Source organism: Trichosurus vulpecula, chromosome 9 (assembly GCF_011100635.1).
Source record: "Trichosurus vulpecula isolate mTriVul1 chromosome 9, mTriVul1.pri, whole genome shotgun sequence".
Lineage (NCBI taxonomy): Eukaryota > Metazoa > Chordata > Mammalia > Diprotodontia > Phalangeridae > Trichosurus > Trichosurus vulpecula.
Genome location: NC_050581.1, coordinates 154,895,015 through 154,911,487, shown reverse-complemented (window position 1 = coordinate 154,911,487; position 16,473 = coordinate 154,895,015). Strand labels below are relative to the sequence as shown.

Genomic DNA, 16,473 nt, shown 5'->3' with positions numbered 1-16,473 from the left:
GCTATGTGGAACAGTGATAGAAAACCAGCCTTGAAGATAGGATGGCCTGGGTTTAAGTCTGATACATATTGGCTAGGTGACCTTGGGTAAGTCATTTAACTTCTCAATCTCTTAGCATCTCTCTAAGACAGGAATTTTTAACCTGGATTTCCATGAACTTGTGTTGTTTTTTTCTTTAAATTCTGATAACAACATTTCCATATGACCGGCTTCCTTTGTGTTCCTATATATGTCAGTTTATATGTCTTAGAACACGACTCTGAGAAGGGGGCCCATTGGTTTCACCAGACTGCCAAAGGGGAGTCCCTGACACAAAATGGTTCATTGTTTCAGCTCTAAGACCCTAAGGTGCAACCTGTATTGGTAGAGTCTCCTCAACATGGGAGATCCTTCTACCAATAAAATCCCATCCCTAGTCCCTATCCTTCAAAGTATAACATAGAGACAGTCTCAGAGTCTGGAAGATCTGGGTTCAACTGTAACCTCTGACACTGAGTAACTAGATGGTCCTGGGCAAAAAGGCCCCTTCCCCCTTCAGTGTCTGTGCTTCCTCCCTCCTCCTCTTCTATAATGTCTAGTCTCAAAGAGGTATCTGGGGCACTGAAAAGTTAAATGACTTGCCCATAGTCACAAAGATACTAAAATAAAAATAATTCCTTTTATTATTATTACTAATCAACAGTTAACATTCGCAAAGTGTTTTAATGTAGGTGAGGTGCTTTTCCCACAATAAACCTGTGTGATAGGCAGGACAGATCTTAAATATCATTCCACATTTTCCAGATAAAGGAATCATGGCTCTAAGAGATTAAGCAATTTGCCCAAGGACACATGGCTAGTAAGAGGCCAAGCTGAGATCAGAAGCTAGGGTGTCTGCCTCCCAGCTTGTTCCTTTTACCCACTAACCCCACAGTCCCTGATAGATGTTAGTCTATGCCCTGAAGGCCCAGTCTGTACTAGACTGATAACTTATTCATCTGTCATCACAGGAGTTAGCTCATTAGAGAATGTAAATAACCCTGGAGGCTGTGTTTTTCTATACCTGGGCTATCAATCAATCTGTGACACTCTTCCCCCCCTCCACCAATCACCCCCCACCCAGGGATGCATGTGGCTTTTCCAACCTTCCCAGGATCAAGTAATCAAGAAATTATGTAGAATCTCAGAGCCAGCAGCAACTTCAGGAACCAGCTAGCCCAGGACCTTTGTTTTTTCAGTTGGAGAAACCAAAGCTCAAGTCAGAAGTCAAAAGTCAAAAGTCACCCAATGTAGGATCCATGAAGCAAGTATGAAAAAAACAAGTTGCCACTGCAGATTTCCAAGCGCTGACACATTTGAAAGTGCTATGATGCCGTTAGAAACAGCTAAATAGATAATTAGGGGGAAAATGAATTAGGCAGTAGCAGCTAGTGGCCCTTTGTCAATGACACTGGCTAACTCTGCCTTCCTCCCAGGATGGCTTATTCTTACTGGTGATCTAGGCTAGGATCACAGAGTTAACTCTGCAAAGGACTTTCAAGGTCATCTGGTCCAGCTCCTTCATTTCATGGATGAGGAACAGAGGCCCAGAGAGGTTAAAGTGACTTGCTCCAAATCACAATGAGCCAGGATTCAAACAAAGGACCCCAACTCAGCATTCTTTCCACTGTCTCATGCCGACTCTCATCACCCAAGGAAATGAATCTTTAGGGGGCATCTCCAAATACCCCAACCAATGGGATAAAAATAATCTGGGCCCTTGCATGTATAGGTGGAGAGGTGACCGTCAGTCCCTTTGGATAAACACATAGGCTATTCTCAAAACACACAGCCCAATTCTACCATTCCACAAACATAACCCGAGAGTTCTCTCATGAAGCCTGGCACCTGCCAGGATGATGTATTCTCATTCCAGCCTGCTCAACAAAATACTCTGAGGTCTTTATAGGCTCACTCGTGAGTTGTAATGAATTTACCAAGTGGCAAGAATACCTCCACTCCCACCCTTTACTAAAATCTCCATGCTCATCCTCTTCTCCCCTTTCAGAAAATCAGGAGCTCCCTCTTCATACCACAAGCCAAGGGCAGGTACAGGGTTCCCATTAGCTCCAGCTGCTCCCTCTCTCCTCCCCTCTCCAACGTCCCTCCTTCAGAATCAGTCCATTCCTTCAGGCTCAGAATCCAACTCACCGTAAAATAAAACATTTCCGTTTCCTGCTGGTTGGCTCGCCTCTTGGCAATGTTGATTTTGCTCATATAAGTCTCAGATGCAGCAGATTTGATTGATTCCGTGGATCGACTGTGTTGGAAGGCATCAGAGACATCAAAGTCCTCCACTGTCAACATGTCCTGGAGGGTCTGCATGGTGGCATCCAGTGTTTTCCGGACCTGGGAGGAGGGGGAGGGAGGGTGCATAGTAACAAAATTCCAAGGATTTCTCCAGTGCCTTTCCTCCCACTGTCATTTAATTTCATCCTCACAATGCCCCCGTAAGGAAACACAGAACCAGAAATTTAGAGCAGGAAGGGGCCTCAGAGAGTATCAAGGTGCAACCCTCTAATTTTACAGATGAGGAAACAAGGACCCAAAGAGTTTATGTAACTTGCCCAAAGTCACACAGCCGGTAAGGGGCAGATATCAGACTTGAACACAGGTCCACTAGATTAGATCCAAAGATATTAAGTGGCTCACCCAAGGCTATATGACCCCCATCTTCCAGGTGAGGAAACTGAGGCACAGAAAAACCAAGTAACTTGTCCAAAGTCACCCAGCTGGCTGGTGGTAGAACCTGGGTCTCCTCACCTGGAATAATTTCTAAGCATAACTTAGGTCAAGGGATAGACTGGAATTTGAAGAACATGAGAATTACTGGGTAAAGAGACCATTGGGACAAATTATTTAACCTTGTTTTTGTTTTTTTTTTGAGGGTTTCAGTTTCCTCATCGGTGAAATAAAGTGGTTGGACTAGGCAGCCTCTGAGGCCCCCTCCAACTCTGGATCTATGATATGATGTCACACTGCTCTATGACAATGTCACGCTGTTCTATCAATGATGTCACACTTCTCTGATATGATGTCACACTGCTCTGTGATATGATGTCACACTGCTCTGTGATATGATGTCACACTGTTCCATATGATGTCAAGCTGCTCTATGACATGATGTCACGCTGCTCTATCAATGATGTCACACTTCTCTGATATGATGTCACACTGCTCTGTGATATGATGTCACACTGCTCTGCCATTATGTCACACTTCTCTATGACACAGTGTCACACTGCTCTGTGATATGATGTCACAATGCTTCTCATAAGAGAGAAGAGAATAGAAAGACACAGCTTAGAGCCTCAGAAAAATTAGGCTTGAAGGCCATTGAATCTGAGCAAGGATAAGAACTAGGAAACCAAACAAAACTACTGCCCAGCTTTTGTTTTTTGTTTGTTTTGTTTTGTTTTTTAGTGTCCAAGAGAGTTTGGGGAAGCTTGAACTTCATGGTTGGAAGAGAAAGAGTTTGTATTATAAGCAGGAGAAAACCAAGAAGAGAAATGGAAATTCCCTAGGGGTAACCCTACATATCCTGCTCCTGCCTACGTGGCATATAGACCCACCTGGTCCAATTTAACCTCAGGGAAGGAAACGTACCCAAAGGGGAAGGGACTTCTCACCTCTTCATTCTCTATCTTGAGGGTGGCTAGCCGTGACTGGAGCTGGTGGTAGCGCATGAGCAGCTCTGTCTGGACTGGCTGCTGGGCACTCACCTGGCACACCTGTGGGAGAAAACCCAAGTCAGGAAACGGATAAAGGCCCATCTCTTTCATCCCCTACACTGCCCTCTTTCCCTCCCTCAAGGATCAGGAGAACAGAAGTCATAACACAGCCTGGCATAGTGGAGGGAGAGCCGACCTTGGGAGTCTGGAAGTTGTTGTTCAGTTATTCAGTCCTTTCAGTCCCCTCTGACTCTTCATGACCCCATTAGGAGTTTTCTTAGTATAGATACTGGAATGGTTTGCCATTTCCATCTCCAGGGTTCAAATCCTGCCTCTGACACCTACTGGTTGTGTGGCCCTGTGCGAGTTACAACCTCCCAGCATTCTCAGGCAACTCTTTATTTTATTTTTTTTTCTACTTAATAGTATTTTATTTTTTCTAATTACATGTAAAGATAGTTTTCAACATTCACTCAAACTGTACATTGCAGAGCTCGCTCTGATCTGCGCTGGTAGAAGGAAATTCCCCCTTTGAAAGCCTCTACCAGTAAAATCACAAATATAAACCAAAAAAGGCCACACCATAGTTCCTCTGGTCTAATACTCTGCCCCTGACGGGGCAGGAAGGGATGGCTTCCAGGCGAGCATGATAGTTGACCCTGACTCATTGCTCCAGCAGAGCAGGGAGATGACTGTGATTTATCAGAACTTCCAAAGCTTAGAGATCTTCCCTTTAATAATATGAACTCCCCGCCCCCTTTTATGGCTCAATATCCACTCTCCAGAGCCATTGTCAGACTCAAATGAGATAAAGTATTCTGCAAACGTTAAAGTTACATACATGTCTCATATTACTACTATTGCATTATGTTTATAATATTGCTATAACAACACAATACATGTCATACATATTATTACATAAAGTTTACAAGCAAGCCTGCTATTAATAATGATCTCATATGCATTAATTTAGGTAAAATTTTCTTGAATCAATTTATATTTTCAACCTTTCTCAGTGCTTGAGGCAACCAGTACCATAAATGTATTCCCTGGAGTGAAAAGCACAGTCTCCTTCAATTTTAAAATCAGAGAAATTTAGAGCTGAGAGGGACCTCAGAGGCTGGTTAGTCTAAAACCTCACTGATGACAGAAGCAAGGCCTGGAATGTTCTGCTCCAAGGTCACAGAGCCAGTTGCTGACAGCCTCCAAGGGGCACTACAGCATAAAGTAAGTGCATTTAAGCTTTGGTGTGTTTCATAAACTCCTTCAGCAATTTGGTAAAGCCTTTTTTTCAGCATCATGTTTTTAAGTGTATAAAATAAATTTCATAGAATTATAAAGATAATAAATTATATTAAAATACAGTTATGAAAAAAAAATTTTTTTTGAAGTTCACAGAACTCTAGGTTCAGAATCCCTGGTAGAGATGAAAGTATATGGGGCTGAAGGCAAGGACAACTAGGTTCTGGGCCCAATTCTCCCAGAAGCTACCTCTGTGATCTTGGGCAAGTCACTGGCTCATTATTGGCTTCAGTTTTTCTCATCTGTAAAATGAAGGGGCAGGACTGTATAATTGTCTACTTTGTAGTAATGATAGCTTACTTCTGTTTAGCATCTTATGGCTTAAAAAGCATTTTATGGAGATCATCTGAATGTCAAGGACAAAAGGCGCTTAATAAATGTTTTTTGTTGATTGATCGATGGTGTTCCCCACTGTCGATCTGACATCACAGTCAGCTTTGAGAACAACTGAAAAGAATGTGGAACAGTGGTAGCCTGCATTCCTCTGAGCTGGGGTACAGTGGATTAGGTATTGGAAGGACCCAGGTTCTAGGGTGAGGCTCATGGGGCTTGTTTCCTTATCTGTCAAATGAGGTTGTGGGACTTTGATGACCTCCAATAGCCCTTTTGGCTCTAAACCATAACTCAGTTCATTCTCCTCATTTTGCAACTGAGGAAACAGGGTCAGAGGGATAATAACCTGCTCAGAGTCTCCCAGCTACTAAGTGGAAGATCCAAGACTTGAACCCAAGTCTCTACTCCAGATTCAGGGTTTTCTCTACCACCACCCCTTTCAGACCTCTCTTTTCTAACTTGACCACTCTACAGCCCGGGTATGCTGACTTTAATGACCTCTAACCCACATCACACTGATTCTGGGGAAGACTTTGGCTCCAGTGTTCCAGGGTTTTGTGAACTGACTTCTCTAAATTTTGATAACATCCCCACTTTTGCTTGGGAACAGGTTTCCTGTCTGACAACAAGAGACAAGCTTCAAAAGCCCAATGTTTTGGCCACTTTACTTCTCAGAAAAGAATCTCATTCACTAAGATAATTTTCTTTTCAATGGCTTGAAACTCAGAATATAGCAGCAATCTACATTCCCTGATTCCAAGAAGGGGGCCCAGCTTTGGATCCTATTCTACCGGCAGGACCAGAGTTCAAGGGCAAGATTCACGATGAAATGACATTCAGCCAAGAAAAGTCACGGCAAAGGTAAACAGGGATAGGAAACAACAGCAGCAGCTCTCATTCCCATGATGGAAATTCTTCAGGGAATCAACTGGTTGGGAAAGAATTTTGTCATGATCACCCCCTCTCGCTAAACTTGTAGGAAGTGGGAAAAATGACTCTTCTATCATCATCCCTTATACCAATTCCTTCAGTGACATCACCATCACAATGTAACAGAAAGAGTTCTAGATTTGGAGCCAGGAGACCTGGGTTGGAATCCTGGACCTGCTATCTACCACTCCTGTGACCACAGGCAAGTCAGTTAATTTCTCTGGCCCTCAGTTTCTTCTCCTGAAAAAGGAGATTAGACTTTTAAAGTTCCTTCTAACTCTACAACTTACTATGTTGGCTGGGTCAGGAGATCTGGTCTATAACCAAAGTCAAGGTGGGAAGATCATAGGATCACAGATTTTGAGCTAGATGGGAGTCATCAAGTCTGATCCCCTCATTTAACAGGTAAGAAATGAGACCAAGAGAGTGAATTGTAGGTCCCCCCAAATGGAGGTGTATGAGCAGAAGCTAGATAGCCACTTGCTGGCTGTGTTCTCATGGGGACTCTTTGAGGAGTGTGGATTGGACCAGAGGACTGCTAAGGTCCCATTTGATTCTCAAATTCTTCTATTCTGTCATTTAGTGACTTGTCCAGAGTCACATAAGGAATCAATGGCAGAGCTCAGAACAAGAAACCCATCCAACCTCCCAGTCCAGTGCTCTTAGATGGATGGAAGACCTCACAGATTGAAAGAGAAGAGGGAGAAGAAGTGCAGGGCATGTGCCCCTAGGTAGTGATAAGAGATGGCAGTGAGCTTGGGAATTCTGGGCCAGGTGTCTTACCTCATCTCCCATGTGGGGCTGGAACTCAAACTTGAGCGGCGGGCAGAAGACCTGGTTGCACATGTCCATGACCGTGTGCTTGTCACTCCTCGCATCTAGGTTGTCTACTGCATTTTCTATGACATCCAGCCCCTCGTGGCGAGAGGTCTCCAGGTTATATTCAGCTGAGAGGTAGGTCCTGAAGGTTCGGGCTAGGCTGGTATGAAAGCCTAGATCACAACACTTGAGGATAGAGAAAAGCCAAAAACAGAACAGTCAAGGTACAACAGCAGTTTCTATTTACGATATGATAAATAGGCCCCAGGACTTTCATATCCAAAGGCTCTAGTGAATTTTTGAAGCCTGCCTCAAATATAAAACCAAAGGCCAGTTCCCAGACCACTTTCTTAGAGAAGTTCAGGGCGTCTAAAACCTGGGTAGCTGAAAGAAAGCTCCATTCAACTTTTCCTCTTTCCTCTGCAAGAAGGGAAAGGCTTGGAGTGGAAGAAAAGACAGTATCTGGCCAGGGTCTCCTGAAAGACAAAGACACTTGCTAGGAACCCTCCTTATATGCTAAACAAGGAGATTTAGCTTCCTTCTCCTCTCTACAAGGGCAAGAACAGTCCATCCCCAAACAGACTGGAACCCAGAACCCAGACATTCTCCATTTCAGCCAGGAATATACCAGGGCCCCATGGGTAAGATCAGTTAGTCAAAGTACATTTACTGAGGATCTAGCACATCCAGATCCCAATGCCTAGCACAGTGGGAAGCAAATACAAAAGAAATAGTTGCTGCTTGAAACCAGCTTCCAAACAGGATGTTCCTGTTCTTTAGCGCCCAGCTCAAGCCCCTTTCCTCCAGAAAGTTTTTAAAGTTCCTTCCTCGAGGATGCCCATTCACACTGAACTCTCCTTTCCCTAATTCCCTGATGGATTACTTACTATCATGCAAAATTAGTACTTTGAGAGATTACCTCCAATCTTCTCACTGCTCACACTGTATAATTTGGCACATTAGGATGGTATATAAAGGTAGTATGTCTCTATACACCTAGTTGTGGGCTCAGAACTGTGACTTCATTGATTGGAAGCTTCCCAATGGGGAAACTCCACCCATCAATATAGGGACACACCTTCTTTGCAATTTATATTGTTTCCAGAGTTGCCTAGAAAATGGAATCATTTAGTGATTGGCCCAGGGACACGACCAGTGTGTGTTAGAGGGAGGGCTTGAACCCAAGTTTTTCTGGCTTCAGGGTTGGTACACTATTCACGCTGCTATGCTGCCTCTGTGTGTGTGTGTGTGTGTGTATAAGAGTGTGTGTATGAGTGTAGTATGTGTGTGAGTGACTGTGTGTCTGTGTGCGTATGGCAGTGTGTGTCTATGTATGCGTGTATGAGAGTGTATGTGTGTATATGAGTGTACGTATATTGTAAGTATATATGTGTATGTGTCTATGTGTATGACAGTATATGTGTGTCCGCATATGTGTGTGTAGGTGTATGTGTGTGTGTGTGTGTCCATACACATATACAGCGTGTTCCAAAAGTCTTAGCTCAATTTTAAGCTTTACTGGCTTTGGATACCTTACATACTGTAATAATAAATAACATCTATATAGTGCTTTATGTGTGTTATCTCATTTGATTTCACAGTAACTCTGTGATATAGATGGTATTATTATTCACCCATTTTACAAATGAGGAAACTGAGGCTGAAAACACTTAAGTGACTTGTCCAGAGCCACGCAGCTAGTGTCTGAGGCAAGATTCAAACTCCAAGTCCTATACTCTATTCCCTATGCTACTATTTATATAATTATGTTTTTAATATATATAAAAATATTTTTATATGTGTATATATACACACATATATACATATATGTGTTTGTATGTCTATATGTGTGTGTATGGAGCTGACTCCTTTTGTATTTCCCTTGCTCCTAGTATGTTTGTTTAGCAGATGGTAAATACTTTTGGAAACATACACACACAAACACACACATAAACACGAACAATATGGCCACCAAAGACATGTATGCCATGGATACCCATGAAAATGACACTCACTTATCCTAGAGGTCAATATTCATTCGCGCCCAGACCCTGGACCCAAATTCCCAGGCTCCTCCCACAATGGAACATGTGCCAAAGACAAACAGCTTCTGATCAGCCCTCCTTCTGAATCTCCAGGTTATTTGTTCTCTCTGAGTGGATCCCAGTAAAGACCCAAGGAGTCTATATGACCAACCAGTTATACACCTCATTTGGTGCCAAGTAAGCGGGGAGTGAAGTAGGGACTTACGTCGATCAGATCGGAGACATCATGGATGTAATATTTGCTGATGGCTGCATTGGTGGCCGCTAGGTTCAGCAAATAGTCATTCCGGGCCTTGGTGCACTTCAGTTTATTTTCCGAGTACTTGGCCTGCCTCTGCAGGGGGACACAGACAGGCCATAGATCCCAGTTAGCCTGTGGCTGGCTCATAGTTGAGGTTCTGATTTTTCTCCCAGGTATCAAACCTTGCCAGGGAATGGCAGATGCTCCCTAGGCCTGACTTTATGCTAGGCCAGCCCAGGCAGAGAGATGTGGTGCCCCCTCAAACCTAAGGCCCTATCCCTAAAAGGACAAAGGGAAAGGGTCTTCCTAGTATAGTCCAAATCAAGCTCGAATTCCTTTAACCTTTCCCTGGAAGGACAACCACCAAACATTTTAATTAACCCTGAAGCTCTTCTCTGACATCCTCTCCTCCCCTGTGAAGTTTCTGCATGTTACTTTAGATGTGTAAAGCCTAGACCTGGCCAGCCAGACTAAGAGACTGAATAGATATTAGGGAGCCTTCTCAAGGAGTACATTTTGTTCTATCAGTCATCCCTGTTGTACTGCGGAATACTTGCTATGACTCATGTGAGGCTCTTGGCATCACAGTCTCCAGAGGCTGGCTATACCCTGGGGATCATCTAGCCCAACAGCATTTGTTTAACGGATAAAGAGACTGAGGCTCACACATTCTAAGTGATTTCCCAAGTTCACACAGCTAATCTGTAGCAGATCTAGGCCTATCCATACGTCCTGTCTCCTGACTACAAGTCTCTCTCCAATATATAATGAGTTTTTAAAGGGCATTCCTCAGAACAACTCTAAAGGTGAACTGTGTAAGCATTACCAACCCCATTTAACAGATGAGAAGATGGAGGGTGAAAAAAATGACTTGCCTAAGCTTACCTGGCTACTGTGACCTATATGGAATAAGAACTTGAACCCTGGTCTCCTTTTTGTAGAGATACAACTAGCATCAGCATATAGTAACTATCCTATTATTATATTTTATTAATTAATAAGTTAATTCTATTAATATAGAATATAAGATATAATATGCTACATATACCTTTTTTTTTTGTAACTGGGGCAATTAGCATAAAATACCCCATCAGCCACTGCCTGGGAAACTGACAAACTGATCAAGGAATACAGGTGTTGGCTAGGGGAAGTACAGCCAAAGCTACACTACACCACCTGGTAAGGGAACTCTTACCCAATTATTCTTGCTAACTAGGTACAAAGATTGGTTGTTTCTACACTGCTGAAGAATGGCTAAAGCCATCCCTAAATTTCAATGCCCTGGGGGAAAGCTCCAATGACCACACCCTAGTTAATGATTCTATCTAATTCCCAAGCCAGCGTTCCTTTGGTCTGGCCACTGGACCCAGATGTCTCTGAAGGAGAAAGCGAGGCTGGTGACCTTGCACAGTCCTCCCTCACTCAAATCAAAGTCAACTGCAAGTCATGTCATCCTCTCCCCGATGTCATCCTCTTCAGGAAGGAAGGACAAACCACAACACAGTTACCTGCCTCACATAAACTCCAGCGAACCCTGCGTCCCTGCCCTTCTATTTGCTTCTGGTAGTGTTTCTAAGTCACTAAGGCCTTGGTAAATTTTAATCCCACTGTCTGAGTTGCTTAGTCTCCATGAGGAATAGTCACACTAGCTCAGGTTTAAATAGCACTTTAGAGCTTACCAAGAATTTTCACCTCCAATGACCCCAACCTCTGGCCCCAGCTGATCCATTCAGCCTTGTTATACATTGGTCCCCTATCTGCATGCTGCGGGTCTGGTTAAAATGGCCTTCTTGCTACTCCTCACACATCTCCTCCTGCCTTTCCATTAGCTATTCCCTGCCCTTCCCCCTGCTCTCCCTCCTCAAATCACTGTGTATTTATCTTGTATGTGTTCTGCATATACTCACTTTTGTATGTGCTCCCTCTCCTAATAGATTGTAAACTCCTTGAGGGCAGGGACTGTAATTTTTTTTCCATCTTTGTATTTCCAGTGCCTGGCAGAGTGCCTTACACATGTTAATCCCAAGTTGTTCAGTTATTTTTCAGTTGCGTCTGACTCTTTGTAACCTCATTTGGGGTTTTCTTGGCAATGATATTGGACTGGTTTGCCATTTCCTTCTCCAGCTCATTTTACAGATGAGGAAATGGAGGCAAATGGGTTTAAGTGACTTGTCCAGGGTCACACAGCTAAGCATCTAAGGTTGGATTTGAACTCAGGTCTTCCTGACTCCAGGCCCAGTGTTCTGTCCACTATACCACCTAGCTGCCTTACACCTAGCAGGTGCTTAATAAATGCATGTTGATTGATTGAAGGCAGGAGTTGTTCTGTTATTCTCTTTGTATACCTACCACACAGTGCCTGGCACATCATAGGTATTTAATTATTGCTTGTGGGTTAATTTTCAACAGCAAGATCTGATTTGTTTTTCTTTTCAACCCCAGAGCCTACCATCGTGGCTTGTATACAGTAAACACTTAATAAATGTTTGCTACATGAACGTGTTGAATCTAATAGTTTAGGTGTTAAAAAGTCTAATCATCTCAGTTTGGGGCTGAAAGTTCCCGGGTAGGCATTCATCACCAGCCTCCCATATCCTACTCTGGAGCCCGGTCCAGTCCCCTCATGCCTAATGAACACAATCCCACATTGGGCTGCTAATATATTTGATGAGCTTGGTCCACCCCAGAAGTAATTAGAAGGTGCTGACTCGGCTTGAATTGGGCAGAGGCAGAGGGGCTCTTCCACCTTCCCAGGTGACTCTGGCCCTGCTTGTAGAACACGGGCAGCCCCTGCCCGCTGCTCAACCCACACCTCCCTGGGTGCTCGGAGAGCAGGAGGTGCCCGTTCCCCCTGGAGTGTCCCCTTCTGCGTGAGCCCTCAGCCCTCCCTCAGGAGCAATACCCCACCACCTGCCTTCTCCTTCATCTTCTCCATTTTCTTGACAGAACTCCTGCGCTGCGGCCTGTCCTCGTGCCGAAGCAGATTCATACCAAGGTCCCCCGACTTGTTAAACTGTTTCTCTTCTTGCTTCTCGGCCTCTTTTAACTTACTCTCGGCGCTAAGGCTCTCTGCGTGATACATGTGATAGGTTTTCATGACCTAGGACAAGGAAATGAGGAAAAGTTAACGTTCCACCGTCTTCCTGTTTATTGTCACATCTGTCTCACACAGACCCTCAATTCCAATTAGAGACATCTTCCCACTGTCCCCCACACAGGTCGTGCTCATTCCTAACTCCATGCTATTCCATCCGCCTGCAATACCTTCTTCTACCCCAGGGGTGGGGAACCTAAGGCCTCAAGGCCACAAGTGGCCCTCTAGGTCCTCACGTGTGCACTTGGCTGCACTTAAGAATCTAGAGGGCCACATGTGGTCTCGAGGCCGCAGGTTCCCCCCATCTGCCCACCTTCTAGTCATATCTTTTCCATCCTTCCAAGCTCAGCTCAAATCATCACTCCAGGCCACAGCAACTTCTCCTACTGCTGATCTCCTCTGTGCTTACTGGTTATACTTCATGATAAAACAAATTATATTTCTTGTTCTTCCATAAAGCTTGTCTCCCCAAGGAGAATGTCAGTTCTATGAGAATACCAAACCCGAAATTTTTCTTATGTTTCCCCTAGAGCCAACCAGAGGGCTATGCACAGAGCAGCTTAGCTCTAATACTTGAAATACGGGTGACCTTAGGCAAGTCCCTGGTTTCCTAAATGATAAAACAGCAGATTAGATGACACAATCCTCTTCTAATTCCAAATCTATGATCCTAGGAATGTCTTCTAGGCCTGCCTCTTAAGATGAGGGAGCATCTGAGGGACTGTGGTGGACATCATCCTTTGGGAACCAGATTGAGGGATTAGGGCCCACCGCTTTGCAGAGACCATGCCAAGTGGTTTCAAGAGTTGTCTCAAGACAGGATGACAAAATATCCCAAGGCTTGCCCAAGCCAATCATGCCAACCACATATAGGCTAATTCCTGGAGATCCTGTGGGTGATGATCAATAAATCATGTTCTTTCGCTGCCCAGTGTAACGGTACCGTCTGCCCCCTAGAGAGTCACGAACCTCTGTGAGGATTTTGGGACCCTCATAACAAATCCTGGAGTGGAAGCAAGAGCACTTAGAAGTCCTGGCCTCTGAAGAAGGCAGGTAAGTCTCTGGAACAAGTTCTGTACACTCAGCCTCTGGCAATTACAGACCAAGAGCCCCATAACGGTTAGGGGACGCTACTCTTTGACTACTGCCCAAGCTTCCTCCATCCTCTCCTTGGCCCATAACCCCTCTTGCATGCCTTACAATGAGCTGCTATCTCCCTCTGATGAGGGCACAGTCTCTGGGAACCCCTTGAACCCTTGAACTCTCCTTGAATCTTGCCACTCGACCTGGCCTTGGCCTGAGGCTATAACCATTAAGCCCAAATGCCTACCTTGCCCAGTCCTCTATTGTCCAGTTGTTTCCCACCCTTAATCCTGTTTCCCCATCCTTAATCCTGATCAAAATATCTATACCCTAGCTCGCTACCCCAGCCCTTGATGGGTTGTCATTTCCATATGGCCTTCAGCTATTTCCCCCACCCTGGAGTCTGACCTCGTCCTTAAGTCCCTCCCTAGACCCCTCCTCTGGTCTCCCCAGACCACCCCTCAATCCCTCCCACAACCTTTGTGTATATAATCTCCATCTTGCCTCCATGAGGTGGGTCAGAACCAATCTAGCTCAGATGGGTCTGGCCCTTTTTCCTTACAGGCGTCGCAAGGGGTGGGATCTCTCGGGGCAGGCTTATTTGGCTAACTCTTAATAAACTTTGTCCTTTCCCTTGGCTGAGAAAGCTTGAGTCGAATTCTTTCAGCAGGACCCGGCGTGTCGGTACTTTGGGGTGTCGAGCACCTCTCACCCCAAACCCTCATCACCTCCACCTCTCTGCAATGCTGAAAGGCGGTGTACGATCCATTCTACCCCCAATGGAAACACTACAGATGTAATTCCTTCCACCCCCAAACCCCTCAAACACAAGAGATTAGATTAAAGGCTGGGTTTTGATCATCCCAGTACATTTGGAGAGAAAACAGCACATGTGCTGTTCTCGCCTAATGCGCTCTTAGTCACATCATCTTCTTTCATCGTCTGTCTCCGGGACTTTAAATATTTGGTTTTATGTTGTGTAGAGATGGCAGAAATGTTCTGATCTATTTGAGAAAGCAGACTATGAGGCTAATTGCTTAGATGCACAGCTGGGAGTAGAGAGGGCTATGGAGCTATAACTCAGGGCTGCTCCTCATCACAGGGGTGCCATCAGTGGGGGCAGGGAGCCTGGGCAGCATCTGATTATGGGCAACATCTGGACAGAACCCCCATGGGGACTGCAAGGGTGGCTTGTTCCATGATGTGAAAATCCAATCCATTCCAATGCAGCCTGACTTTGGAGGAGCACAGAACATAGAGACTTGGGAGGCTAGACAGTATATAGGCATGCAGGAGAGTCTTCCAAGCCACTCTTCTCTGTGGTGCCCCAAAGCTGACCTCCAACAAGTATTCATTAAGTGCCTACACTATGCTAGGCACTGGTGATGGGGTAGGGGGGAGGGAAGAGAGGGGAAGAGAGGAGAGGAGAGGAGAGGACAGGAGAGAACAGGAGAGGGGAGGGGAGGGGAGGAGGAGGAGGAGAGAGAGAGACAGACAGACAGACAGACAGACAGACAGAGACAGAGAAGGGAATGTAGATTCTGGGGAAGGGTGGGAGGTGGCTACATAGTAATTACACAGATATGTATCAAGCTGATAATTTGAAGAGATTGTTGTTACTGCTTGTCCTTTGTTCTGGAAGAAGACCATGACATCAGGAAGATGATGCTATGGCTTGCAAGTGAATTGGATTTAAATGAGGCAGGACTATGCAAAGTCACCCACTTCACCCTCTGCTCCAGAGTCCCCTGGGTCCAGGGGCCAGATATAGATCAGGAAGACTGGAGATGGGGAAGTACACTAATACCTGGAGGGATCAGAAAAGGCTTTCCACTGGAGGAAGCTTGGGTTGGGCCTTGAAGAAAACAAAGGATTCTAAGAGGAAGAGATGGAGAGCAAGTGCATTACAAACTTGAGGGCACAGACCAGGGAGCAGATAGAATGCCAAGTTTAAGGAACAGCAAATAAGTCAGTGTGTCTGGAACACTGAATGCATAGAAGGAGAATGATATGCAGTAAATCTGGAAAGCTTGGTTGGAACCAGATTCTGAAGGGCCTCACATGCTGAGATGAATGAATTTTATTTTATTCTAAAGGTAAGTAGAAACTATCAAACTGAGTTCCAAGGTCAGCCTTGTGCTTCAGAGAGATTATTCTGGGCTCTGGGTGGAGAAAAGGTTAAAGAGGGGAAGAGACAAGCAGACAACAGTCCAAATAAAAACCTGTCGCAACAGTCCAAGTAAAAAGAGCTGAATTCCCCCTACTCACGGCCATATGAACAGAGGGAAGAAAAAAATACCAGAGACATAGAGGAGGTAAAATCAGTGAGACTTAGCAACTAATTGCATGTGGGTAGTGAGGGAGACGGAAATAATTCCAAAGCTGCAAACCTAGATGACTGGAAGGATGATGGGACCCTGGAAAGAAAGTGAGAAGTGTGGAGGAGGGATAAATTTGTGAGTCGGGGAAGGTATTAAGTTCGGTTTGGGACATATGGAAAACATTCAAAGGGACTCATTTCTCTTTCTAGAGGAGAGAGATGGAATGAAAGTCTTTTCCTAAAAGAATACAATTGATTTTGAAGTGTCTATACTAACTGGGAAAGAGCAGGGAGTGAATGCAGGGGCACAGATAATCTCCAACATCAGATAATCTAAAAGTCATTCCTATTCAACTAGTATCAGTTGTTTGTTCCTTTATTCATTCATTTACTGTAGCGATAGCATGTGACTTCTGCAGTTTACCAGGCTGATACTCAAATGAATAGACGTTGAGTATCTAGTAACTTAAAAAAACGGAAAGATTGTTCCAGTAGGATGAAGGGGATGGCCCACATGGAAATAAACCTTCTCCAGAAATAATTCACAAAGAACACACTCCACAAACAGACACTGTTGTTCGTCCTTCACTCTAGAAGAGGGCTAATGACATCAGGAG

General features: G+C 44.7%; 1 protein-coding gene across 2 annotated transcripts in view; it reads right to left on the bottom strand.

Moving 5' to 3' along the window:
• The window catches only part of SRGAP3 (SLIT-ROBO Rho GTPase activating protein 3), a 274,924-nt gene that overhangs the window by 64,028 nt on the left and 194,423 nt on the right, over window positions 1-16,473 (bottom strand). For both annotated transcript variants that reach the window (XM_036737985.1, XM_036737984.1), the window contains exons 5-9: window positions 12,274-12,459; window positions 9,324-9,452; window positions 7,038-7,259; window positions 3,648-3,749; window positions 2,170-2,367 (exon numbers count right to left, since the gene is read on the bottom strand). In XM_036737985.1, coding sequence (XP_036593880.1) covers window positions 2,170-2,367; window positions 3,648-3,749; window positions 7,038-7,259; window positions 9,324-9,452; window positions 12,274-12,459 — 837 coding nt within the window. The remainder of the gene's footprint in view (window positions 1-2,169; window positions 2,368-3,647; window positions 3,750-7,037; window positions 7,260-9,323; window positions 9,453-12,273; window positions 12,460-16,473) is intronic.